This window comes from Hippocampus bargibanti, linkage group LG02, assembly GCF_051943395.1.
Source record: "Hippocampus bargibanti isolate YZ-2025 linkage group LG02, ASM5194339v1, whole genome shotgun sequence".
Classification (NCBI taxonomy): domain Eukaryota; kingdom Metazoa; phylum Chordata; class Actinopteri; order Syngnathiformes; family Syngnathidae; genus Hippocampus; species Hippocampus bargibanti.
Window position 1 is genome coordinate 12167400 of NC_142735.1, and position 27610 is coordinate 12195009.

The following is a 27610-nucleotide window of genomic DNA, read 5'->3' on the forward strand; positions in this document are numbered from 1 at the left end:
CGCCGTTGCGTCACTTCCTTCATAATTTAATAATCTAAGCGCACAACTCCGTTTTATATATATATATATATATATATATATATATATATCCCTGCTGTCCAGACATAGCGGTGCCGGACTCTGCTATGACAGGTCCCTGCTCTCAGGTTGGAAGGAGCAGAGGACTACTCCCTGCAGCTCCACTGATTTTTCCTATTGTTCTGACTAACGACTGGCCTGATTGCCCCACTTCCACCGGTATCACTTCATCAGTATTACTAATCCTATTTTGCCTAAGCAGGCTGTTGTACGAACCATCCAAATGGAACCTCACCCCACCATATGGGTTTAATGAAGGATTTAGCTGTTTTATGAAAATCGCTTCTTTTACTCCCCTTTCAAACCATCTATGTTCTTTCGCTAAGATTTTAACCTAATTGTCGTCAAATGAGTGGTTGCTAGCTTTTAGGTGCAAAGACCTTCAAAGAAGTACAGATGACGGCTGAAGAAACCTTTTCATCGATGGACCACTCCTGTACGACTGAGAGCTTACATAGACGTATGTTGACATTGGATTTTCTCTATGTGCATTTAATACAGCAACCTGACATCAGACTTTATTCCATGTCTGCTGCTGTAAACCTGCGTATCCCTGATGGGAAGTTGTTGTAATTGAATACGCTGAAGCATGCGCAGCACTCGCACAGACAAGCTAGCTGGCATGAGGAGATACAACTGTGCTCCCAGGGGAACACATTTCCTTTTAATCCACTACCCCTCACCCTACCCTTCCTCCTCATGAAATAGACAAGTTGCCTCTGCCAGCGTTTGCAGCGAGCACTTTCAGCTTCACGATAGAACCGCTTGAATAAAAACACATGGGATGCATTTTGCGTATTGATTAATTTGGATTGCTACACAAATGAAAGTTTAAGAGTTGTTCTTAAAAACTGTGTATCAGAATAGGGTTTCGGCTTGAAAGAAGGAATTTGAAACTGAGTTAGGGTTTCAAATTATGGTCGTAACTTGGGGTGTAGGGTTTCAAATTATGAATTCAAGCGTTGTTGAATTCAATCATGTGTTATGATTTCACGTTGGCATTTCGATTCACGGTAAGAGTTATAAATTAGGGTTTATGTCAAGCCAGGTTTAGGGTTGCCATGGAGGAATTGAAATAATCCATATATATATGAAATATATATATATATATATATATATATATATATATATATATATATATATATATATATATATATATATATATATATATATTTTTTTTTTTTTTTTTTTTTAAATCTCTCAAGTGGCATGGGTGAAATCAGGTAATTGTAATTTATATAGATCTGTAATGTACTATGTTGACATTGGACGTAGACAAAACCATGTTCACTCATGATCGCATTTGCAGACAATTGAGAGTCTGAAATGAACATAGCATACAAGTTTCTGGTATGAGAGAAGATGCACGCAAACACCAACGAAAAGCAAAACAACCACACAAGAAGGCATAAGCATGGATTCCAAAGTTCAACCTCAAAACTGTGCCATAACATCATCCTGATGCCCATAACAATTGCAAGCAGTTAATAGAGATCAGATTGAAGACAAGCATGCCATTGGTTTTCTGTGTCATTTCTGCCTTCTGGCCCTGTGAGCAAGTCAATTAGTTCGGCGACTTGGCAAAGTAACTCCAAGGTGAGCGGTCAACACGCGCCCATTGATTAGGTGAGCGGATCAGTCTCCAGTGGACACCGCGGTGCGTCATGACCGATTACGCCAGCGCCGCGTATAACGCGAGGAGACGTTTTCATCCCGCAGTCAAGGGGTGAGGGCAAGATTAGCAAACAAGGACAAGGATGACCCCACTCAGGGCAGGGAGTCGACTTCACTACACAGTGGAAGCCAGTGGCAGGACAACACTTGGTTTCAGCGCAAGGTTAAGGCTTTAAGGGAGAGTTTTAAAGTAAGATTTCCAACGTTTGGTGTTGCAAGCTCAAATCGGGTTTCGGTTTCAAGCTAGGTTAAGGGTTTTAAAGTTAGGGTCACGGTTTCAAATAAGATTTAAAGTTTCAAGTAAAGGTAGGAATTTAGGATTAAAGTTTCTAATCTGGATTTGGGTTTTAGGTTTCAGGTTTGAATCTGCTGTACTCATTCAAACTTGAGTTTTGAATCAAGTGTCCTAGTCGGGTTTCATGTTATTCAGAATCAGAATCAGAATACCTTTATTCGTCCCTCAATGGGGAAATTTGCAGTCCACGGCAGCAATTGAAAAGGGATGGAGTTGGGGTGGGGTGAAAGGATAGAAAACAAGATATTCTAAGCATAACAAAATAGAAATGTCAACTGTATACTGTGCAAATGTAAATGTGCAAAACCGTTCCATAAGAGAAAACAAACTGTACATAGTGCAGAATCAAGAAATGCACTTTGATATATTGCAACAACCCATATTTACAAGTGTCCAGTTTTGTTTTGTTTTTTCCTTTTTCTTTTTTTCACATGTGATCATTGAGAATTGTGAAGCCTGACAGCAGTCGGTAGGAACGAGCGGCGGTACCTCTCCTTCTTGCAGCGCGGGTGTAATAGTCTCTGGCTAAAGGAGCTACCCAGTGCTGTCAGGGTGGGCAGGAGGGGGTGGGAGGGGCTGTCCATCATAGCTTTTAGTTTAGCTAGCGTCCGTCTGTTGCCCACCTCCTCCAGAGGGTCCAGCGAGCAGCCCACGACAGAACTGGCCCGCTTGACAAGGCGCTCCAGTCTTTTTCTGTCCAGGGTGGTGATGCTGCCTGACCAGCAGACAATGCCATAGTGGATGGCTGATGCCACCACAGAGTCATAGAAAGTCTTTAGGAGTGACCCCTGAACTCCAAAAGACCTCAGTTTCCTGAGTAGGAAGAGGTGACTCTGTCCCTTATGATTAGGGCATCCGTGTTTGTTATTGTTTCCAGACATGATGTATATTGAGTTTGGCTGCACTTTTTTCAAGCCACTGTTGGGTTTTCAAACTACAGTTTAATCCATAGGGAGGACTTTGAAACGGGATTTGGGTTTAAAGTTGAGTTTCAGGTCAGATACAGTAAAGTCTCGTTATATCGATATCGGTTATATCGATAGTACCGCTTATTACGATGCTATTTTCATTTCCCTTGCACATTTCTAGTCTTTTTATGTATAATTAGTACCGTTTAGTACGATACCCGGTTATTACGGTAATCCGGTTATTACGGTGCTCCTTTTCATCCCCCGCCGGCCATTTTTGTTGTTTATATCGATATATCCGTCGCGCCATTGGTCAACTTGGTCACGTGTCTTGTTACGTGAGCCGCCATCGGTCGCGCCATTGGTCGACTTGGTCACATGAGCCGCCATCAGTCGCGCTATTGGTCGACTTGGCCGTGTGACTTTGTCATGTGACACGCCATCGGTCGCGCCATTGGTCAACTTGGTCACGTGTCTTGGTTACGTGTCACGCCATCAGTCGCGCCATTGGTCGACTTGGTCAGGTGACTTGGTTACGTGCCCAGCACCCGTGTAGCAGAGCCATTTTCATTTTCAGACGCTAGCTCGTGTGTAGCAGACGAGATTGAAGTGTTTGTGTTAAAAGGTAAAAATGGGAAGCAGAAGAAGATTGATGACTTTTTTAAATTGTATACATAATACAGTAAGATGTAAGCGTTGCAGTTTCCCTGTTGTGTTATGTACATGCCCACTGTACTGTATATGAATGCAATCGTTTTTTGCAACAATGTTTCTTGTTTTGTCTGCTGAAGCGCGATGATTTTGAAAATTATTAACATTCCATACTGTGTATTAAAGGACAGCCGATGTCACTTTTTATTCAAATGCAAATAAAAATGACTTCACGCCAAGACGTCTTGCATTGCTTGTGAATCCAAACAATGGCTTCAGATTCGGATAATATGCTTTCTTGTTACACATCCAGTTATGAATATGTTTCAAATACACTGTAGTTCTGAAGATTAAAGCATACATGTTTACAATCATTAAAGAATTATATGTGCCATTTTGAGGCAACATTGGGGGAACATCTCTCACCCAAAAAAAAGGGAGCTAATGGCCAGCTCCGTTTCTTATATGGCGCTTGGCTGCCCTTTGGCGGCTTTTGTTTAATGCAGTTCGGCGCAGGATCGGATATATCGATAGTCCCGGTTATATCGATATTTTTTCGGACTCCCTTGAATATCGATATAACGAGACTTTACTGTATTTGATTTTAAGACATGGTTCAGGTTCCAGGCTTTGGTTTATGACACAATGTGATGTTTCAAGATGGGATTTGTGTTTGAAATTATATTTTTAAGGCAGTTAGTTTTGCGTTATGCTTTGAGAACACAGAGGTGGTTTTATTTTTTTTATTTCATCACAAGGTAAGCGTTTTCAAGTTACGGTAGAGTTCAAGTGCTATGTGTTCATGTTTCAAAGTTATGTTTTATGTCAGGAGTTAAAATCACAATTATTTCTGTCGTCGTCTGCTGCACTTGACAGTGACCAATTGAGCACAGGAGTATAATGTCACCCAGACTGGTCTTGAAATTAACCAGGTGGTCTGGACTTCACACTGCAGCTCACAGAGTCTCTTATGAATGATTAAGAAATTGATAATTGTATAAAGTAATAATTTGATATTTTTTTCTGAAAATGACTTATTTCTCCTGCAAACATCCCCATGAATAACACTTGATAATTTACACAAAACGTGATGCGTCAACATGCCATTAATGTGTTCAGTAAATAACATGTCGTTTTATTAACACATTCCAAATCAGACTCCGTGAGTCACCAAACTCAGTTTTAAGGGTGATTCCTGTGGGCTGAAAATAATCAAGAAGTTGATCCAATCTGGGATGAATATAGCAGTGTTTTCTCTTTAAATGCCACTGGAAATTTCATCTTTACAAATGCTAACTCTATGCTGGGGAAACATTGGAGGGGTACCATGAACAATAAATCGTATTGTCATGCCAATACCAAAATGTGATATACATAAAGCAGTATTTAATGGTGTACTTAGGAAATATACAATCATGATATAATTATATACAATATTAACAATACAGTTTTAAATTAGTGTAAAGTCAATGTTGAAATGCCCATATCAGCCGTTATCATTGAAATTCATCCTAATTGGCGACGATAAAGCTCTTGTATTAGCAAAAGGACTCCAATTGGAGCGGTGAATTTGCACAAGAAACAAGAAGAGGTCTAATGATGTCATTTCATGCATAGTAGTGTGTGATTGAGTGGTCGCACCATATTTGCCGCTTCTGGCAATGGCTGACATCAGTTGGCTCTTCTTCATCGATGGCTCCCAGCTGTAGCGTGAGGCTGTTTTCCATCCTGGAGGCGAGATGAGTCTCCAATTAGATTTGGTCGACATCTGCTCTCGAGAACACTCAATATGTCTCCCAGCTGGGACACACTGTGTTGACATTTAACACCCCACTCGGTGAATCTGTGCAGGATATGGACTAAATCAAACTACAACCCTAAATTCTGGTTTAAAATGCATATACGTGCTTGGAAACCCAATTAATAGTTATAACAGTCTTGAAGCCCGAAACCCGAACACCTTAAGTTGAATTCCAAAACCAGATTTGGGGCTCCCATTTGAAATTCTACCATAAAAACATAAGCTTCAAACCTTATTTTGAACTCCAAACCATGGTTTAAAAAACCTATTTACGTTTGACATCATGACCTGGAGTTAGACCTCACATTTGAAACTTCAATTTAAGATTGAAATGCTACATTGAAAACTAAACATTGGCTGCAAACCTTCAGTAAATTCTTCTTTAAACACCTTATCCAGGCTTGACACTTTAACCAAAACTACCGAAGCATTCTGAAGTGAAATGTGACATCCATTTTGATGAAGCTTTGTCCAGCGCAGTTTCTGGATTATTACTCATTTACTTTTGGACATGGCAATTTCGTTCACCCGTCAAAATTCCATTAAAAGTGACACTTAGTAGTCATATTAATCAGTTGTGCACTGTAAATGTCGACCATCTGGGAACATGACCACATATGTAAAATACATGACAAGGAATTATGTTGTAGATATATGTGCAAATATGCTTGTTAAAAATGTATTTGACATTTAATATCTGTACTGTTTAAGTAGTGCTAAAATTTCATTGATAGACAACGAGAGAGTTTAAAGGATCCAAAAAGCCGCAATCAATGGTCCATATCTTCGGGGTGTTCAAAATTTGCGACTAAAACACTAACCACCATCTTCACCTCTAGAAAAAGCCAGCTTCTGAATGAACGATTTGCTATTGTATTAAATGTTTCATCCTGATCAAATTGCATCCAAAAAGTATTCATGAATGGCAGGATGATTTTCAAATAAATGTTCACTGTTTATAGCCGGCAAACATTGCAATAACTGTCATCCCTAAACCAGACTTGAAACACCAAATTAAAACCGTAATCCTGGCTTTGTACAGAACTATGAATCCCTTAACCCAGCTTGAAACCCAATTTGGAACAATATCTGAAATTTCCGGAGCTGCTTTGAAACTATTAATTATTAAATTAGAAACCCAAACATCCCCACCTTGAAACCCGTTTACTTTTGCTTGAAACTTCTTGAAACCATCATTTAAAAACCCTAATAAAGCCTCTTTTGAAACTCTCACCCTGTCTTTAAATGTGCTGCTTCAAACTCTACTTTGTGTTTTTTTTGTACATTATGAATTTAAATGCATCACAATGACAATTAAGTATATTTTATGTCCATCATTTTCAAATCAACAACAGCTAAATTTGACACCCTCAGATGTTCCTTCCTAACAAAGTCGACATGAATCTTGCCCAGACAAAAACATATTTCTGAACTCTCCTGGGAATGACGTCAATATCAGCATGACCCGAGGAGCTCTCAATAGATAAGTGACTCATATTACTTTGGCTTCAATTTTCTTTTTTTCAATTTTTTTGGGGGGTTGGGATTGTGCATCATGGCAAACAAAGCTTTGGTGTACATGCACATCAAATCATCCGTACGTTTTCCAAACAGCATTGATTATCATGTGAAAAGTTTGAGTTTCAAATTTCGGTTTCATTTTTTGGTTGTTGTTTCAAATCAATCTTCAAGAGAGTTCCATTGCGTGTGAAATATGTCGTGTAAATAAAGTCGATTAGCCTTGCCTTCAAAAGAAAGTCAAAAGCCTGATATAATGTAAGTCTGATATAGTGTGAGCCTGTGGTACATTCCAGGTGTAAACTGTTGTGAAATGGAAGGGTTGCGTGATATGAAGTAAGTGCGTGGTCCCATTGCTAAAAGGAATTCTTTTCATATTTTTTGTACCTCTTCACTGCGACTGATCAATGTGCCTCTTACCTGCAAAGTCTTCTCATTTCGACTCAAACCACACAAGGCTTTTTGCCACTGCGTGTAAATGACTCAATACGACCAGTGAGAATGATCACATCTCAACCACAAAAAAAAGAAAAAAATCGGAAGCAAAAAATGAGTGGAAAGAAAACGCAGACTCCTCACTAAAGAGTCACTAAGGCAGTTAATCGGTTAGTTAGCTTCTGAACCAAACCAAATACCAGAAATCCAGGTAAAAAGCGATAAAATTACAGTGGGGCCTTACTTTACGAAATTTTCGGTTTACGAACGTTACATATATGAAAATTAAACCTTTAAGCACTACTTTTCGGGATACACACCGAGCGCCGCCCCACCACGGCTGGCGGAGTAATCTTCGGCGGAAGAACACCAAAGCACACGACCGAACAGCGCCCCAGCCGGCCTACCTTTCCACACCCCCTTTATCTGACTGCACACGTCGATCGTCTTCAACGATACTTTTGCTGTTATCGGACCGAAAAAGACCCCACCACAGGCTCGTGTTCAGCCGAAGAAGACACAAAACAAAATTACAGTCGGGAAGAAGAAGGAGATCATTGAGAAACACGAACGAAGTGTGTGTTTGTCTGATTTAGCGGCTTAGCGGATATGCTAAGTCCACCATTGCTACCATCCTTCGCAACAAAGCTTTACACAAAGGCTTTATTTACTCGATGCTTTCACGTGACTAATGACACCGAACTTGTCACATGCGAATTGACAGCTGGGGTGGGGCCGCCGCTCCCGACCTCAGCCAGCTGCTGTCAATCCCCTAATCACCGACACTGGGACATTTAAATGACTCGCTGTCACATCACCAGTGATTACGACACCTCGCGCCTGGACTTGCCAGCACAAGAGTATGCTTCGCCCGAAGTGATTGTTAGCCGCAATCCCGTAAATTTGTTGCTTTCCGGGATCGCGAGCTTTTGCACCCCGTGTACCATTTTATTTTGCCTAGCTTGATAGGCTGGACGGATCGCCACGCCCGCCTTCTTTTGTCGCGTTATTCTGGGTCCGTGGAATCATCGGACCCGCGCCTTTTGTTGTAATAAAATCTCTGCCAGCAGCTACGGGACTCGATGTGGATGCAGATGACATCGAGGAGCTTGTTGCTGACCATAATGAGGTCGTCAACACAGAGGATTTGATTTGCCTTCAAAAGGACAAGTAGAAGCAAGCCATTCAGGAGTTGTCATCTGAGGGCGAGGAGGAGGAGATGGCTGCAGCATCAAGTGAGAGGATCAAGGCAATGTTGGCTCAGTGGAATGCTGTGCAGGCTTTTATTGAACAGTTCCATCCAGAAAAGACTGTGGCTATGAGAATCATCAACATGATAACTGATAATGTGATGCCTCAGTTTCGTAAGACCTTACAAGTCAGAAAGCAACAGGTGTCAATTAAGAGCCATCAACGATCATCACACATGTAGATAAAGTGACTTTATTATACAATGCAGTGTATTTGTTTACTTACAATACAGTAGCACATTTATTATACATAGAATAAGGTATATTGTGTGTAGTTTTAAGGCTTATTAGTTGAAAATTATATTTTATGGAGACCTGGGAACGGATTATTCTAATTTTAATGGTTTCCTATGGGAAATTATTTTTTGGGATACACACTTTTCGCCTTACACACTCTGTCTGGGAACCAATTAAGTTCGTAAACCAAGGCCCCACTGTATTCCTTACAGACGAGCGCACCGGCAAAATAAGAAGAGAAAATGCTGCTCGCAATACCTGTTCCCATATGTTATTACATCTATTTCCAGGGCGGCCACAAAACATCAATTTGCAGACTTCACCCATTTTGTATATAGATTTTTCCTTGGATTAGCCTTTCGCCTCTCTTACAAAACATTGTTTTTTCTTTCTTCTCCCTCTCACCAATTTTCCACAAAGGCTGTTTTTATTTTGGAAATGTCTTTCTGTTTGACTTTTTATTATTGGCCACTTTTGTCCCACCCTCATCAAAGATGAATGCAAATTAATCTGCCCAGACAACATTGAATATTTCTATTTTTTTCTGATACGGTTTAATAAGTAAGCTAATATTTTGTTTTTTCGGCGGTTTAGTAGCTATTTGCCAATTTGTTGGTGATGCTAGCGAGTAAAAATGTAATCTCATATCTCACTAATCTCACACATATGCTGACCTCCGGTCAGCATTTGTGTGCGCCGCTCACCCTTCGTGGCTTTCAAAATGGCAACAAGTAAAACTGCGATAACTGTAAAAAAAATTGACAAAGGAATCATGGAAGTGGTATGGCAGTGAAGGCTTTACATTTAATTGCATAACATTTAACTATTCATTATAATTTCAACATCCACCATGTTCCCTATGAATTTGGTTGAACTCAATTTAAATTCAGTTAAACTGACTTTTATCAAGTGACCCTCCTCTTCTTTTCCTTTCGACTTTTCCCTTCAGGTCTCGCCACAGCGAATCAATGTCCTCCATCTATCCCGGTTTTGTGCATCCTCTTCTCTCACACCAGCTACCTTCATGTCCTCTTTGACCACATCCATAAACCTCCTCTTCGGTCTTCCTCTCGGTCTCCTGCCTGGCAGTTCAAGGCTCAGCATCATTCTCCCGATATAGTCACTCTTTCTCCTCTGGACATGTCCAAACCATCTCAGTCTGGCCTCTCTGACTTTCTTTCCAAAGCCTCTAATGTGAGCTGTCCCTCTAATGTACTCATTCCTGATCCTATCCAACCTGGTCACTCCCAAAGAAAACTTCAACATCTTCAGCTCTGCTACCTCCAGCTCTGCTTCCTGTCTTTTCGTCAGTGGCACTGTCTCCAGTCCAAACATCATGGCTGGTCTCACCACTGTTTTATACACTTTTCCTTTCATCCTAGCTGAAACCCTTCTATCACACCTGATATTTTTCTTGAGCCACTCCAGCCTGCCTGGACACGCTTCTTCACCTCTTTTCCACTTTTTCCATTACTCTGGAAAGTTGACCCCAAGTACTTAAAATCTCTTTAATTGAGAAAAGTTTTGATTTCTTCACATTTTATCACATGTACGTCTGTGTAAGCTCTCAGTCGTACAGGAGTGGTCCATCGATGAGAAGGTTTCTTCAGCCGTCATCTGTACAAAAGTGAAGGTTTCGGACGATACTTTTGTCATAATTAAGAAACAAGAAATTCAATCCTTCACAGATCACCTCAACTCTGTAGACTTCAACATTAAATTTACTCGTGAGGACATTCAAGAGAACCAACTAGCCTTCTTGGATTGTAAAGTAATTATAAAAGAGGACAGAGCGCTAAAAACAGAAGTCTTTAGGAAGGCTACGCACACTGACCAATACTTACTTTTTGACTCTAACCACCCTTTACAACATAAACTAGGAGTTATCAGAACCCTCCAGCATAGGGCTAAACTAATACCAACTAGCACTGAAGGTAGAGAAAAGGAGTCAAAACATATCAGGAGAGCACTCACTAACTGTGGGTACCCTCAGTGGTCATTCAACAAATGTCAGAATGAAAGAATAGCGAACGAAACCAATAATTCTCAAGATTCAAAAAGGAGAGGAGTAGCAGTACCGTACATTGCAGGAGTTTCTGAAAAATTACAAAGAGTCCTTTGGCAACATAAAATTCCTACTTATTTCAAACCGATAAACACGTTAAGGCAAAAATTAGTGCATCCAAAAGATAGGCTACCAAATGAAACCCCCCCCCCCAACCTGAGAGTAGGGACCTATCATAGCGGTGTCCGGCGCCACCATGTCTGGACATTAGGGATATATAAATGGGGCCGATACGACCAGTCAGACTTTAGTTCGCTGACGAAGCCTCTTGGATAGGAGGCGAAACGTCCGAAACCTTCACTTTTGTACAGATGACGGCTGAAGAAACCTTATCTTCGATTTATCACATGTAGTTATAAAGAGTTTGATGGTTCTCTTTATTTGTAAGTAGGTCCGTTGTCAGATCTCCCAGGCAGGTGACGCGCAGAGCTTGATCGTGGCGTGGAGTTGAGCAAGTCGTGCCGTGATGTCCGTCTCACGCCCGGCGTAAGCCGGGCGTCGGTCTGAGATGATTCTGCCCCGTGGTTCGCCCAATCTCTCTGTCCCGCGACAGCTCCTTTTATACAATTTGCAAGCGTGTGCTATGCGTCAGGGTGATACGCACATCAAGGAGATCAAGGAACTGAAAGACACGAAAGGGTTGAAAGGCGCACTTCAAAATCATACACACGTGTGACGCAACAGTTACAAGCTTGTTTTCAAGTTTCAAACAAGTGGTGAACTTTGTTTATTTTGACTGTTCAAACATTGTCTTGGATATGCGAGAAAGAGAAAGAGGCTGACTGACTGCACCATTTACAGAAGAAGCCCTTTTGGTTTTTTTTCAAGTTCCCCCCCAACCCCCCACACCACTCAATCACACTTTGGTCTTCAATCGGTTCTGCTGCTTGTTGCCAGGCAACGGCAATCCACCCTTTGAAAAGAAAATCTTCCTGGCCACAACGGTCAGAAAAGATACATTTACATTCCGTGCCGCACGCTTATCGACAACACAATGGTGTTTCTTTTGATGAAACAATTGTAATTTATTTTTCTTTTTTGTCTTATTCCACGGCTATTTCCCCACAGAGCCTTTTTGGGATACGTGCATCGGCAAATAATGGCTGACAAATAGGTAGTGTACGCCGGGCTTGAATGTAATTGTTGCAGTTGCGGAGGTAGTTGATTGTTCGCTTGGGAATCCAAGCCATTCTGCTGTCATGGGCTGGTTCGAAAAGGCATTTAAGGCATGCAAAGTGACACGATGGATGGAATTACGGCCATATGCTCTCCCTATTTCTAATTATTATTTATGTAGTAATATAGCTGATCAAGCTTTGATTTAAAAAATGTCCTCATATGCACTAGACTTCACAGGTCTAGTGCATAAATTATTTGAGATAAACACCACATTGAACACTAAAAACACAGAATGACAAGCAAAAATAATCCCCAGTCGAGTTTATGCAATTTAAGCATGTGATAAAAAATAATAATTACAAATAATCCAGAGTGAAAACACAGGCATAATACTGATAAACACCATTTTGTATAGTCTTGAAATAATCCAAAATACAAAAAAGTCCTTAATCACAGAAAAGTCTCAAAATGTTTTCATATGCCCGCAGCAGACAAGAAAAAAACTCGCCAAATCTATTGGGGGTTTGGGGGAGGGTGGAATGTGAGAGTCCATTTGTCATCCTACTTGTTGTAAAAAGATGGTTATTTTTGCAAAGTATACTTGAGAGCCACGCTTTTAAACAGTAAAAATAAATAGACCATGTCATAGACATAATCTAGTAAGAAAAATGTTCACTCTTTGCACTGTGTAGACGTGTCGTAAAATTACTGTCATGCAAGTTATCCATGATCACCCCCACAGTGTCAACAAAATTAAACACAACTCGAAGAAATAATCCTCAATCAAAAATTATGTTAGACCTCAGTTACAGCCTTCTCTGCAGGCACAAACGCTATCAGAAACACTAGCCTACGTTTACAACTTCAAAGAAATGCAAATAATATATTTCAAAGAATTTGTTGTCTTCGTTTCATTGCATGTCACTTGGTAGCGCGGCTTTTAGTCCTTTGTGAAGTTTTTTTTCTTTTACACAAGAAGATTTCAGCTTCAATTAATTTTGTCCAGTGCCTGCAGGACCTCAAGTGCGGGTGTTGGCTACTGACACACACAGCACTGATTTTTTTTTTTATTATGATGACAAATGCAAATTAGCCAACCAAATAACAGACTTAAAGGACAACCGACGCCTCTGGAATTGTTGTGTCCATAATTTGTAAAATCACTTCAAATGACTTCTACTGAGTGTATTTTACAAAGATTCCACTTTAAGACTTGCGCTGAATATTCAGGAAGTTTGTTTTTGAGTTGGTGACGATAGCTACAGTGACGTCACGGTAGGTATCCTCACTGACCGAGAAAGCGACTCACAATGCATTTCAGGTACTTTGTTTGTCTGAAAACTTTGTGTTGATCCGTGTTGATGGCGAAATTAGAGGAAAACATAAATAACGCGATGGTGAATCATTGTGTGTTGCACCAAGACTACTATTTGATACTAGCTGATCCAAATTCCCAGCAGACAAATCAGCCCATTTCCAACGGATCTTGGGCACCATCTTGTGCATTTTCTGGGATACTACATTGAATTCCTGACAGCTCAATTGATACGGAAGTACTTTTTTAATCGATTGCTAACTATTATGCTTTCCTCTTCAGAACTATTTGAATCATATTCATAACTGGATGAGTAACAAGAAAGCATCTTCTCCGAATCTGAAGTCATTATTTTGATTCTCGAGCAAGGCAAGACGTCTTGGCGTGACACCACGAACAAGGGGGCGGGACCTTCTGAAACTGGCCACTTCTGGTTTCATTTTGAAGTCGTTTTTGGACACTTTAAGTCATTTTTATTGGTGTTCTTCATTTGACTAAAAATAATAGCCTGCAAATGAAAGAACGAACGACACCACAAACCAGACAGTCAAGATATCTAACAAACATAAATCTAAAAAAAAAAAAAAGGAAACTTGTAATTAGCGATCACTTTTTTTCTTTGCTTTATTGTTATTGCTGTGTTTTGCTTTTGTTGATTGGTTGTTTTCATTGTTGAATAATTTGTAGTTACAAAAGGATGTTGTTATACAATTTGGCCACAAGGCATTCTGTATTCAACTGTTCAATTTCAAATGTTTTTAAATGTTATAAAAATAATAAAGATGCAAGTTACAAAAAAAAATATTAGCCTGCGTGTTTTGGGTATTTTACATGCTATAAAACGTTTTTTGGCAATTGGCAATGGCTTGCAGGTGCGTATTCCATGCTAAATGCTAACCAAACTACTAACTGTTATGTATCTGTATCAGTTAGTGATATACAGATGTGTGACAGATACACACAATCAGAAAGTTCATTTGTGCTCATTGTTTCCCATTCAATAGGTTGTTTTAAAGGTCCCAAAGAAGCCTACAATTTGATCTTAGAAGTTGTAACATACTTGACATTGCTTTGATTAGATAAATTCAAAGAATTTCAAAAACAGATGACGCCAGTGATACGAATCGGATACCGTTGGTCAGAAGAATCTAGCAATAGACTGTGGGACAGGTTTGCTCTGGCACGCCTTCCATTTGCAACGACAATTAACCCCAGAGATGGGCACGAACATGGGGAACCGCAGCCTTTTGCTCAAGGGAAGGAAATAGTAGAAACTGATACCAAAAATGCTACCGTAAAAGGCAACATGTCAGTGGGTGCCAAGGTGAGGGAATTGTGGGAATACTTGGCTCCAGGCGCCACAAGGCTGGTGCAGGCCAAGATGCATCTAACGTCTGACTCCAGGTCTGTGTCGACTGTGTTTCTGACCGTCGATCGATCAGGGGATGATAAGCTAGATAATGTTCCAGAGAAGGCTTCCCATTACTGGGATGTGACCTTGATCAGAAATGTCAATGGGGATGCCATGGAGCTTGACAACTTTGTTGAAAAGAACGTTTCAAGGATGGAGAGAAGTTGGGGAATAGGAATCAAATCAAGTGTCTTGAAGAGTTGGTCAACCACCCAACTCAACGGTATTCCCAGCACTGCAAACAGCCATCGCTGTTAATAACAGTGCTGTACATGGCGCAAAACAGTGTTTATCGGAAGGAGATGGGCCAGACTTAAAATCGATTGGCAAGGGTAGCTATTGCAAGAAACTCATGAGGTGGTGATGAGAGAACTTCCCTCAGGAGGAGAGAAGACAGGCAGCGATAAACTTAGAATCTCCAATGGAGTCCATAACCTCCCCCAGGAAGGGCTTGTGTCTTCCATGCAGTAATTCTTGAGTGCCGATGGCTCAGTGGCTTGTGCCAGAGTCCACTGGACCATGACTGTATTGTATGTATTGTGACTTGAGGAGCAGTATTTGGACCCACATGCAGAGAGGATACCAAAGTGGCTGTCTTTGTATCCAAGTCAGTCTTTCTAGCCAAAACTACAAACCAATATCACCAAACATACTGAGAGTAAACATTTTGGCAAAGAATGAAAAATCAGATCTTAAATTCTCAGAGGCAGGCCATGCCACACCCTATGACAAAATTAAAAGACCAAATCAACTTACAAAATATAGGGCCTAACTCCAGTTCAGTTGAAGGAGTTCCTAAAGTGAGAATGTCTGTCTTCGGTTGGCTGTCTGATTGAGTTGTGTAATTTTACATGTTGGCGTCAGAAGCAGGATCCCATTTGGCTGTCATGGTGCGTTGATGCTGGTCATTCAGATTTCGAAAATGGAGAATGATGTTTCTGTTCAAGTCATGGGAAAAGTGTTTGGTGGGAAAAAAAACGTTTTTGACAAAGTAAATTGCTCTAATCTTATATTTCAATGTCCGATGCTGGATCAGGATTGCAAAGAGGAAAAAAAAAAAAATATATATATATATATAATGTTGAATCCTACATTTTGGATTTCAGGTGGCCTGCCGTTGCATTTTGATGATTTTAATTTAAAATGATTGTATGTTTTTTGTTCAGTTTTAATACATTTTATCTGTTTGTGGTATTCAATGTGACTGCTTTAATCACACCTCAAAAAAGTGAGAGGAAGTGAGTGAAGAGGATCACATCCTGGTGATTTTACACTTGTGACAATGACTCTTCCGCTAACTTTGCTCCTCTCTGAAATAGAAAGTGATTCTCAACGTCGAGATATAACGCCTTGATACTAATAAACTCCTGACCTATTAGACTGAGATTTTGCACAATCTTGCGGCAACTGCTCGCAAGATCCATTCAGCTCCATCTCTTTTTCTGCGTCTTGTCTATGGAAGCCACTTTTCTCCGAGCATTGACACTCCTGCCTCCGTCATGGTAACGCAACGTGACAATGTGACACCTGCATGACCATATGTCTTGACAGAAACCTTTGTGGCAGTCACCAGTCGGCTGCCGTCTCAAACGCCCAATCAGGAGATGGAAAATGCCCAACAGAAACGGCATGGTCCTCTCCCTGGTGAAAATTGTATCAAAACCGCATCAATTTCATCATCCATTTTTCGGAATGGATGATGACATTCATAACAAGGAAAGAGGAAATACTTTCATTTTGTGCACAATTAATGTCGAAGTGGTTGTGATGCGGTGCTGTTGCAATCTCCACAAAAGCAGCAACATTTCCAAACTGATGATTTTGACACGCACACAGATAGACACCCACACGTGCACACACACACACACACACACACACACACACACACACACACATACACACACATACATATACAGACTGCTCCTGCTTCTGTTGACTATTTACAAACAATCCTACTTGATGCAGGTAAAATCGTGACTTTTTTGGAAACATTGCGACATATTAAAATTCAATTACAGTGATACCTCAGTTTACGAACCCCGTGGCTTACGAACTTTTCGGTTTACGAACGGTAAATTTATGAAAATTTAACCTTGGCATACGAACTATTTTTCGTGATAAGCACGGAGCTGCCACAATGAGTGATGTATTGTTCGCGAACGAGCCCGTTCTCCTAACAATAAAATGGCAGCCGACTGTTTTTGTCCTCTATTCCCAGCCCCGAGTCTTCGGTTAAAGCCACGTGATTGATCAAGAATGCAGCAGTGAGGGGGGTGTACAGACAGAGAGAGAGTGAGGCCGTTCTCCCAAAAACAAAATGGCAGCCGATTGTTTTTCTCAACCCAGATAAACAGAACACAATTGATGAGGAACTAGATAACATTATTGCATAGAAAGCACCTACAAGGGATCATTCCTCAAGATGGTGAAAGAAGGCTACGTTCCTCATTAACTGTTTAACGCTGATGAAACCGACCACTCCATTCCATCAAGCCATCAACGACCATCACAAAGGCAAATAAAACGACTTTATTAAACAGTACAGTGCTGAGCTCTAATTTTCAAATAGGTTTCACCTGAGTTGAAGGCACAGGACCAGCTCAACTATGAAAAAAGTGTGACTGATAGTCCAAAAAGACAATGATACAATATATCAGCAATGTTGTTGTTTTCTTTTCTTTTTTCCCAATACCCTATTTCTATTGAGCTCTTTTGCAGTGTATTCAGTGCTCAGACATAGAGATATGCTGACTTTGGATTTGCAGTGACGAGGCAAAGCGGGTCAGCAGAGCTTGTCGGACAGTGACCTCTCCATTGCCCCCCCCCCCCCCCCCCATCAGTCAGCACATTATGATGAACTGAATACTCCTCATATCGTGACTGTTCTGGCAGAGCTGCCAAGCCCCAAAGATGACTTGGACGTTGACACTTGCTAAAGTGAGAGCAGGTCACTATGAATCCATCACCCTCAAGGGAGAGACGTTTAGGGAGGCCTCGGGCCATGGATGATGAATGGCAGTCACTGGGGGTGGAGGAAGTTGGTGTAATATTGTTTGCGGAGTGGAGTCCCTGGTGTTGGAGTAGGTTCAGTAGTCCCTCATGTTTTCTTCATGTTGTTGGTGTTTAGGAAGACAGTGTAAAAAACATTTGTACACTGTGGATTTGGCGACATTTTGGCCCATCAACTGATTTAACATAATTAATTTATGTGGTGCAATTGTTTCTCAATCCATTCCAGATACTGTATGTTATTGTAGCCTTATAATGTTTTTCACAGAGTGGAAAAAAATGTGTTTTAAAAAGTATTTTTTTTCCTGTCACTGCTAAAATGTTGTTTCGCTTCAGTCCGTGTTATATCAGGGTGAAACTCTTCGTCACTTGGCTCACATGCAAATATCATCAGAAACGGAATCAGAAATCCTTTAATAGTCCCACAATGGAGAAATATGCATATAAAGACAGTATGAAGACGCCCCACACACACACCGATACACCCTTGCACCCCACCCCACCCAAAAAAAGTAATGTGTTTTGGAGTAAAGCAAGGCAGGCAGAAAGATTGGCGGGGCGATCCCTTGCATTTATGTATTTTTTTTTTTTTTTTGTAGGGGAGCCGTCTGAAAGGTGAGTGAGATGGAGAAAAATGACCCTTCATCCTTAATGACAGCACGCCCGCCGGAGCTGACAGCCATCAAAAATACTCTCCTTTCTTTCCTCTATGCACATGCATCAGGGTGTGCATCAGCACAGTGCAAAGCTGAGCTGGATGAGAGTTCACATGACTTTCAAGTGACGTCCACACGTAAACACATTTTCAGCCTGTCGAATGATGGACCAGTGATAAAATTCAGTCAATGTATATAGTTGATCTCAAATGGCTGATGGGCTGATTTAAGGGCTCGAGCAGTACATTAATTGGACAGAAATATGTTCAAATATTATTCAAATACGTGAAATGTTCTTTCTTTAATGCCACACAACGGTCTCTTTCGTGTCAATGCAATGAGTGTACTTGGAAAAAAGACTATACAGACAACTGTTTTTGAATCTGTCCTTAGGAACTGTTTTAAAACATGCACCGCAATCCGAACATAGCCATGGTTCAATACGGGTTTATTTTGAGGGGACAGGGAATGGACACAGAGTGTGGTGCAAAGGTGTTATTAAGAGATGAATAAGCTCACTAAATACCCGCTGACAGCCAAGGTCCAAAACTCACCGCCTGCCACTGATATAAATAGGCTTTAACAACATAAACAACACCCATCCATCCATTCTCAACCATGACATGTTTCTTATCCCTTACATGAAGTTTACATCATTTATCATTTCACTATCAGGGTGCCTTTCCTTAGAGAGAGAGAAAAAAAAAATGTGACATTTTGCTGCATGATTTGAATGAGCCCAAATAAGCGTCATGCAGTGCATATCGAAAGCATATACTAGTTTTTCAGTAGCAGGGCATTCTCAAAGAAAACAAAAATAGAGAAAAATATGTAGGGTTCGTTGAATGGGGGTGAATGTAGTACCATCCGGTGAGCAACTACATAAAAGAAAAAATGATAAGTCATTGAGAATGGAATTCAAACTCAGTGTGGACTTTCTGGTTGAGCAGCGAGGCACACTAATAGTAAAAGATGCAATGTGGTTTATATGTTCCTTCCCACTACAGCTTGTGTTTTGAGATGAAAAAACAGGAATGAGACATTTCCCCGACAGGAAGAAGTCTGGTAACAACAATATTTTTTGTGTGTTATTTATGTACTGGCTTTGTATTGATTCATAACAAGATGTTGCAGTGGTCATGGAAAAGATTGGTTGCACAATTGTTTTCTTCATTCCAGTTCCTCTGGGAATGTTTCAGTCAAAAGTCATCCCCCGACAACACCCACCCTCTTGAAACAATAATCATCCCACAAGACCCCCTGCAGCCTATTGTTTGCCTTAAATGCCAAAACCTCCAAAACACATTTTTCCTTCAGGCATCGTGGGTCCAAAACGAAAGTGTGCTGCCCTTTGCACACGTCTAATACTATTGTGTCTTTAAAGTGAAAACAAATGGGCTGCAAATCTAAAGATGAAGTTACAAATGTGGTTGAGTTAGATATATATCAATGGGGTTCATGCCATTTATTAGCGATGGAGAGGCCAACAGAGCGCGTGACAATGACCCCCCCAAAAAATGGTTGCTTTACATTGCTTTCAGGTGCTGACCACTTTGGAAAAAACTTGATGCACAGGCCTCAAATCAGAAAATGGAAATGAATGATGCAAGCCATGTCAGATCAGTCGCAATGCTGCCTCATTTGACCAAGTGTGTGCATGACATCATCAGTCCACGGGTCGTTTTCAGTCCCGGGGAGATGGCAGTGACCAACAGCTGGTAAGTTGGTTGCTCTATTTTTTTTGTTAGAACTAGTTGATACACATGCTAAAACATCCCATGTTATTTCATTTCTACTTATTATCAATTAGTAAGTCCATATATGTATGTAGTTTAGTTATTTGTATATGTTAATTAGTATACATGTACTCAGTTTGTACTTAGTTAGGATACAAATCTTGCTATCACGTTTCAGTCTAATAATAAATGTATCTAGCAGATGATAGGTCCTTTCCAAAGTGACATCACTCCTGTTGTTTATAAATGTCTGAGACGAGCGCGCTCTCTCTCTGTCGGTCTTGCCTCTCTGTCCCTTGGCCTAGCTTCTCCCCTGGAGAACATCCTCTCGCTGCCTGATAATAAATATTCCTTTTTTTGTATATCACTTTGCTTTCTGCTGATTTAATATTTAGACTATACAAATAGAGAGCTGAACCAGGAAGAACAACATTTAACCCAACATTTTTATTGTTCAATTAGTCTCATAGTGGCGGCCCGGTAGTCCGGTGGTTAGCACACCGGCTTCACAGTGCAGAGGTCGCCGGTTCGCGTGTGTGGAATTTGCATGTTCTCCCCGGGCCCGCGTGAGTTTTCTCCGGGTCCTCCGGTTTTCTCCCACATTCCAAAAATATGCATGGCAGGCAGATTGACCACTCCAAATTGTCCCTGGGTGTGAGTGTGAGAGTGACTGTTGTACGTCTTTGTGTGCCCTGCGATTGACTGGCAACCAATTCAGGGTGTCCCCCGCATCGTGCCCGAAGACAGCTGAGATAGGCTCCAGCACCCCCGCGACCCTAATGAGGAATAAGCGGTACGGAAAATGGATGGATGGCTGGATAGTCTCATAGTGTACACAATGCAAAATGATAATGTTGAAAACTCAGGTACACATGCATGAGCTTGATAATTCGAGCCATCTTGGAGGCACATTATGATGGAGTCAGATTGTGTTACACATGAGTGAAGAGTAACAGCACATCAATATTTGATAGTGTAATTGTGCTTGCATGTTTTTCAGTTTTTTTACTACTTTATGCTTTTAGGCCTTTTTTATGAAGTAGTGTGTGTTATGAGAGAGGGGGGGTGCATTAATAGAGCAGGGCAGAAAACAAGTTACTGATGGAGAGTGTGACTACATTTGTAACCTCAGTGAGAGAGGATCCATGCAGAGAGTGTGTGAGGATGGATGAATTCTCTGGAATCATCACGATTACTCCAGTGTTCAAAAATCAGTTAGACGTTGCTATCGCAGCTGGAGATGGGTGAGGTACAATGTTCTTCATCTGCAGTACAAAGTTGCTAAGGGGAGGAGAGGCCAAGACGCAAGATCATTAGAGGAGAGCAGAACGAATCAACATACTGTAAGAGCAATTGACCTGAGAGAGATCATTAAGTCCTGGGTGAATTCAAATACCTCATCGTTGCCAAGGCTAAAGAAAGAAGTGTCATCAGAATCACGACTGAATGATGTCAACACTGCAGCATACATATCCTCACTGAGAATATAATTAAGACAATTCTTCTGATTTATGTGTGTCATCCTACAGATGCTTGGCAGTCAAACAAACCACTCAAAAGAGCATGGGCCACCTCCCTTGGATCCTCAGTGTATTGGTAATGGCTCTGTACTTTTACTAAATATGAATTGTGTTTGTATCGATATTTTCACTATATTAAATATGGTACAGTATGTAAATATGATAATTTATTGTTTTATTGGCCTTCTGTGTGGATTTTGCATGTTCTCCTTGGGCCAGCGTGGATTTTCTCCAGGTCATCAAGTTCCCTCCCACATTCCCAAAGCATGCAGTACTCAAAATTGTCCCTAGGTATAAGTGTGAATAGTTGTGACTGTGTGCTCTGTGAATGTCTGGCAACCAGGGTTTCCCCGCCTGATGCCCAAAGACAGGTGGCATAGGCTCCCGTACCCCCCGTGACAGTAGTGAGGATTAAGTGGTTCCGATAATGAATGAATGAATGAATGAATGAATGAATGAAATGCATTTAATATGATATAAATATGATATATAAGAGGAGTATACTGTAGTGTAGATGATTAATTATGTAGGTATGATGTCCTGAAAATAGTGAATATTAGTGGTACATAGCTTAAATATGCTGTAAATTAATTGTAAATTAGAGGGAAAATGTACAATTAAATATAATGTAAATTATGGCACTGAGCATGAGAGATGGTGTCATGTACGCGGGTCTCAGTGTTTTCAGGCCTGTGTTCTTTCTCAGCCCTGACTCAGTGTTCAGCAATTTTTTCACAGAGAAGAGTCGAGATGTCGAGGTCCAGCGAAGGATAGTGGTGTCCTTCAGCCAGCATTCATGTTTGACTAGTAGCAGAGTGACTGCACCACTGTGAAATATACATGTGCTGAGATGGCATAGAAACAGCAAGGAGGGAAGAGTACTGACAAATACTGAGGTTCATTATGATGACAATGTGCCAGTCTATTGTGCTTTACTGAAGTGTACGTCACAATCAAAACTATGAGAAATATGAAAAATGGCAATTAGAAGGAAGATGGTGCCATGATTGCGGACATCATCTGTGAAAGGCATCGATTACAGCTGACAAAGGCCTTGACCTCTGTGGGATGTTCAACAGCAACGTGTCAGAAGATGGGTGAAGACGCCTCTTAGGGGAATATCTTTGTTGACAATGTACATAATTGCAAAAGATTGCAATTAGAGAGGAAGCAGGATTTTTATTGGATGCTGTCAGGGAAGGCTGATGCTACCACATTTTGTCCTCTGCAAGCATGCAGAGGGTAAATCGTAAATGGGCTGTAACATTGTCATTGAAATATCATGACACACTTTCCACATTTACCTCTTGATGCAATGCGTTAGACATAAGTGTACTAGTCTGTTTAAATGTTTCATTATTATTTTATGGATGAATTTGTAAAAAAAAAAACATGTTGTACAATATTGTATTTCATGAATTTGGAATCATTTCATGAAATAAAATATATGTTTAAAATCCTTAAAAATGAAAGGATGCATCTCAAGGGATATCGTTTAAACAAACAAACATTTAATCCAAACAACAATCACTATCCCGCCCCACCACCACAACCAAAGATGGGGTGGGTGAGCCTACCGTCCGTGTCACCGGTGCAAAACCCAACATAAATCCAGGCACTTAGCCGAGGGTCAATGAGTTTCCTCACACTTGCTCTGCGCGTCTCATCGCCTCCAGCTCTACAGTGGAAAAGAGTTCAACCCCAACAGAACAGGTACCAGAACTCAGGCTGGTTGTGGAGGCAAGTCCAACTCTGTCAAGTCGGAAATTCTCTGCCTCACGCACCAATATGTCCCGAGACCTAGCTTCTGTAGATTGCCAGGTATCCGACCTCTTTGGAACCTCCCTCAGATGGTAGGCCAATGGGGACCTCTTCGGGCTGAGTTCAGGCGGGCCCCGTAGTTGCATGCCCAGCCACCAATTGTTTGCCAATAAGCTTTACATCCAGGCCTGAACATGTGAAAATCACATTGTAGCTTACCTTAATCACCTCTTGACACACAATACAGTGAAGCTTGGGTTGACTTCTCACTCTCATTCCATTGAGAAAGTGCACTTTATTGTGAAGAATGCACATTGTCAGAATGCAGTTACTTTATTATTTACTGTATACCATTTGTAAACCACCTCCTTAGCAAGCTTAAATTTGGTCCGGTTTAAGCTGTGGTTACACCTGTATAACTTTGCACGTGTGAACGCTTTACAGGCGGCATTTCAGTGTTTGTTTGTTTTATATCCCTGAAACCTTTGACCAAAATTCTCCTCATCAAACGCTGCCTGAATGCCTACAACCATAAATAACAGCACATGCACTTTTGCTGTGTGTGCCACTTTTGGGAAAAATGCCAGGAGCCCACTGTAAATATCCAGAAGTGCAGCACACAGTGGACAAGAAGCACCGAGATGTGTCAAACATTTCTCAACTGACAAAAAAATAATGCTTCAATATTGATAACAGGATTCAGACATGAAGTTAACCTTTTATGTATTTTTTAACCATTGTTCATTGGTGTAAGGCAGTAGAGAACAAATTCCCATTTGTAATGCCAGTCTCGTATTTGCAGACAGCAAAATGAAAAGTATATTCGTCATGGTGATGAGCCAAATAAAGATTTGTTTGGCTTTGATTGAGAACAAGCTGAGCTGCTTCGATGGTAATGACTGTGATGATTTATTTGGTGGCAGGGGGGAATTATCACATTCACATGCACAGGCAATCATCTAAGCATTCTTTTCATATGTGGGTCTGTGTGCACATGTGTGCGTGCATGTGTGACCAAGTGACAGGGCAACAAGAAGAAAGACGTCTGTCTGCTCCAAGCATTGGACTCATCTGCTATTTAGATGTGTCCAGTCGGCGGCACAAGCACATCTTATTCATCTTCAGAAGGATTTGAAGCCGGGAGGGAGGCTTAATAATAAATAAATCAGCGGCTTTCATCCCGCATCGTGGGCCCCACAGACAGGAAGTAGATTTGTCACCATTTATCTTGTATAGTACTGTCACCGCACGAGTGAGACATCCTCTTATTTCCCAAGGTGACACGAACGAATCTTTAAAACCAACAAAGGTGGTAAAAGAGTCGATTGAAAAGAGAGTGGAAAATGAAAGCAGGCAGCCCCCTGTTCGCTTTACTCTTGACCGTATTTATATTGTGCTGAATACGCGAAGAGAAAGAAGCTTTCATGCAGTGAACAAATTTTGAACACATTCTATTATCCAATATTTTGATCCTTTGTTTTTTCTCAAATTTTATTGCAAAGTTCTATGTGGTATATTGTGTTTTGTGCTATTCTTTGCTATATTGTTGTATTGCATATTCTCACCGAGACCTCAGCTCCGAGGATCACCTCCAACCTCTGAACATTCAATTTTTCGTAGCGCACATATGCCCAAGGAAATGATGTATCGACTCTACACAAAACAAAATCTGATGTCAAACCAATATTTTAAAACATTGTCTGAAATATTCTGCCTACGCTACATTTCAAGGTTTTAATGTCATGATCCCATTCCATGAACCATCACCTTCCTACCATGGAGGTGTTTGTGTGTTACAATGATCCTATGAGCCAAGTTGTCCAGGCCTCTATGCCCCTGGCAGGGTCGACCATGGAAAACAGGTCCCAGGTGAGAGACCAGATAAATCACAGCTCACAGTCCCTTTATGAGGAGTGATAATTTCATTTATTTTTTTTGTGACTCAGGTCACGTACTGTAGGCTTGCCAGGTGGCCAAAGCTATACCAATGGGGCACAGACTGACAGGACAATGTAGGGCCTCCTTTCCATGGGCCCATTACCTTGGAAAGGGGCCACAGCGATCGGGTTAACCCTATTGATAAAAAATGTCAGCTTTCTGGCTGTACATCTTCGGCTCAGTCAGGGCACTCTAATGTTGAGTTCTTTTAAGTCTGAGGTTGAAGTCACTGAGGTGGTTCTAATTGGTAGCATGGGGTGGATCAAATCCGTCCGGAGTTCCTAAAGGCTCTGGATGGTGTGGAGCTGTCAATGTGACAGTTTGATCCACATTTAATGTGGTCCGAGACAGACCGTTGTCATTCTCTTTGAATTGGAATGAAATAAGCCTGTTGCTGATTTGGGTGCATGTGTTTCATAAAAAATACTAATAATAATAATAATAAATCCTCGTCTCATCCCCCTTGGGTGGTGTCTGTCCCCCATTTTAGCTCGGGTCCTCTACGAGAGGCCAGGAAGCTTGAGGGTACTGCGCAGTATCCGTGCTGTTCCCAGCACTGCGCTTTTCTGGACCAAGATATCCGATGTTCTTCCCGAGATCTGTAGCAACCACTCGTCTAGTTTGGGGGGGGTCACTGCCCCGAGTGCTGCGACCACCACAGGCACGACTGTCACTTTTACCTTACACGCTCTCTCCAGCTCCTCTGTGAGCCCTTGATATTTCTCGAGTTTCTCACGTTCCTTCTTTTTTATGTTTCCATCACTCGGGACCGCTACATCCACGACAACGGCTTTTCGCTGGCCTTTATCTATGACCACGATATCTGGTTGGTTGGCCATTACCATCTTGTCAATCTGTATCTGGAAGTCCCACAGGATCTTTGCTCGGTCATTCTCTACCACCTTGGGAGGTGTGTCTCATTTTGACCTTGGGTTTTCCAGTCGATACTCCGCACAAATGTTTCGATAGACTATGCCAGCCACCTGGTTATGGCGCTCCATGTAGGCTTTCTCTGCCAGCATCTTACACTCTTCAGTTATGTCTTGGATTGTCTCAGGTGCCTCTTTGCACAACCTACACCTTGGGTCTTGCCTGGTGTGGTATATGCATGCCTTTATGCCTCTGGTGCTCAAGGTCTGTCTGAGACATTCTCTGAGTACATCATCCGTTGGATCCTTCTCTTTGATGTATTCATGGAGCTTGGATGTTTCATCCCGGACAGTGACTCTCACACTCACTATTCCCCGTCCTCCTTCCTTACGGCTTGTGTACAGACTCAAGGTGCTGGATTTTGGATGGGACCCTCCATGCATAGTGAGGAGTCTTCGGGTCTTAACATCCGTGGTCTGAATCTCTTCCTTTGGCCACCTTATTACTCCTGAACGGTATCTGATCACTGGCAGGGCATAGCTGTTTATTGCCCTGGTCTTGTTCTTGCCATTGAGCTGGTTTCTTAGGACTTGCCTCACCCGCTGGAGGTATTTGGTCAGAGCCGCTTTCCTTGTTGCTCGTTCTAGGTTGCCATTGGCTTGTGGTATACGGAGGTACTTGGAGCTGTTTTCAATGTCTGCTATTTTTCCTTCAGAGAGTGAGACCTTTTCAGTGTTGATTACCTTGCCCCTCTTAGTCACCATCAGACTACATTTCTCCAGCCCGAATGACATCCCAATGTCACTGCTGTAGATCGTGGTTGTGTGGATCAGGGTCTACATCAACAGGGTCAGTCTATGTCCCTTTCGCTCTTCGCATACAGCTTTATTTCATCCATGTAGAGGAGGTGACTTGTCATAGCTCCATTTCTGAGGCGGTATCCATAGCCTTTTCTTGGCGATTATTCTGCTGAGGTCAATATAAACTCTTTCACATAAATAAGAAAACCTTTTCACCAAAATCAAAAAATGGCTATAGGTTACGTCTCTTGCAAATCAACGACAAATTTTGCTGAACTCTTCAAGTAAAATCGGATTTTTGGATCAAACATTTGACAAAAGCCTTCCTGTGAGTAAAGTGCATATCCAGCTACACAACAAAGGTAACAAACAAAAAGTACATCCTGGTTTTACTTTCTCTCTGCACAAGGGAGACAACATCAATTTGAGGTCATACTTTAATCATGGTTTCATAAAGATACACACACGCGGATCCAAACAAGTATTTTCGTTCAAGGTGTTTACTGTACTTGTAGTAAGCATTAAAAAACAAACATAAACTGTTTTTCCAGGTGAAAACACAC

At 41.3% G+C, this 27610-nt stretch overlaps 2 protein-coding genes across 3 annotated transcripts in view; one reads left to right on the top strand and one right to left on the bottom strand.

Annotated features, from left to right (window-relative positions):
• Positions 1–27610, top strand: part of LOC148901549 (leucine-rich repeat and immunoglobulin-like domain-containing nogo receptor-interacting protein 2) — a 266334-nt gene that overhangs the window by 231314 nt on the left and 7410 nt on the right. For both annotated transcript variants that reach the window (XR_016113739.1, XR_016113749.1), the window contains exons 5-6: positions 19964–20140; positions 21688–21754. The gene's annotated coding sequence lies outside the window, so the exon portion shown is untranslated. The remainder of the gene's footprint in view (positions 1–19963; positions 20141–21687; positions 21755–27610) is intronic.
• Positions 23209–27041, bottom strand: LOC148901551 (uncharacterized). The gene is made up of 2 exons (XM_088991249.1): positions 26470–27041; positions 23209–23356 (listed from the first exon to the last, which is right to left on the bottom strand). Exons 1-2 carry the CDS (start codon positions 27039–27041, stop codon positions 23209–23211), a joined length of 720 nt encoding a protein of 239 aa, XP_088847375.1.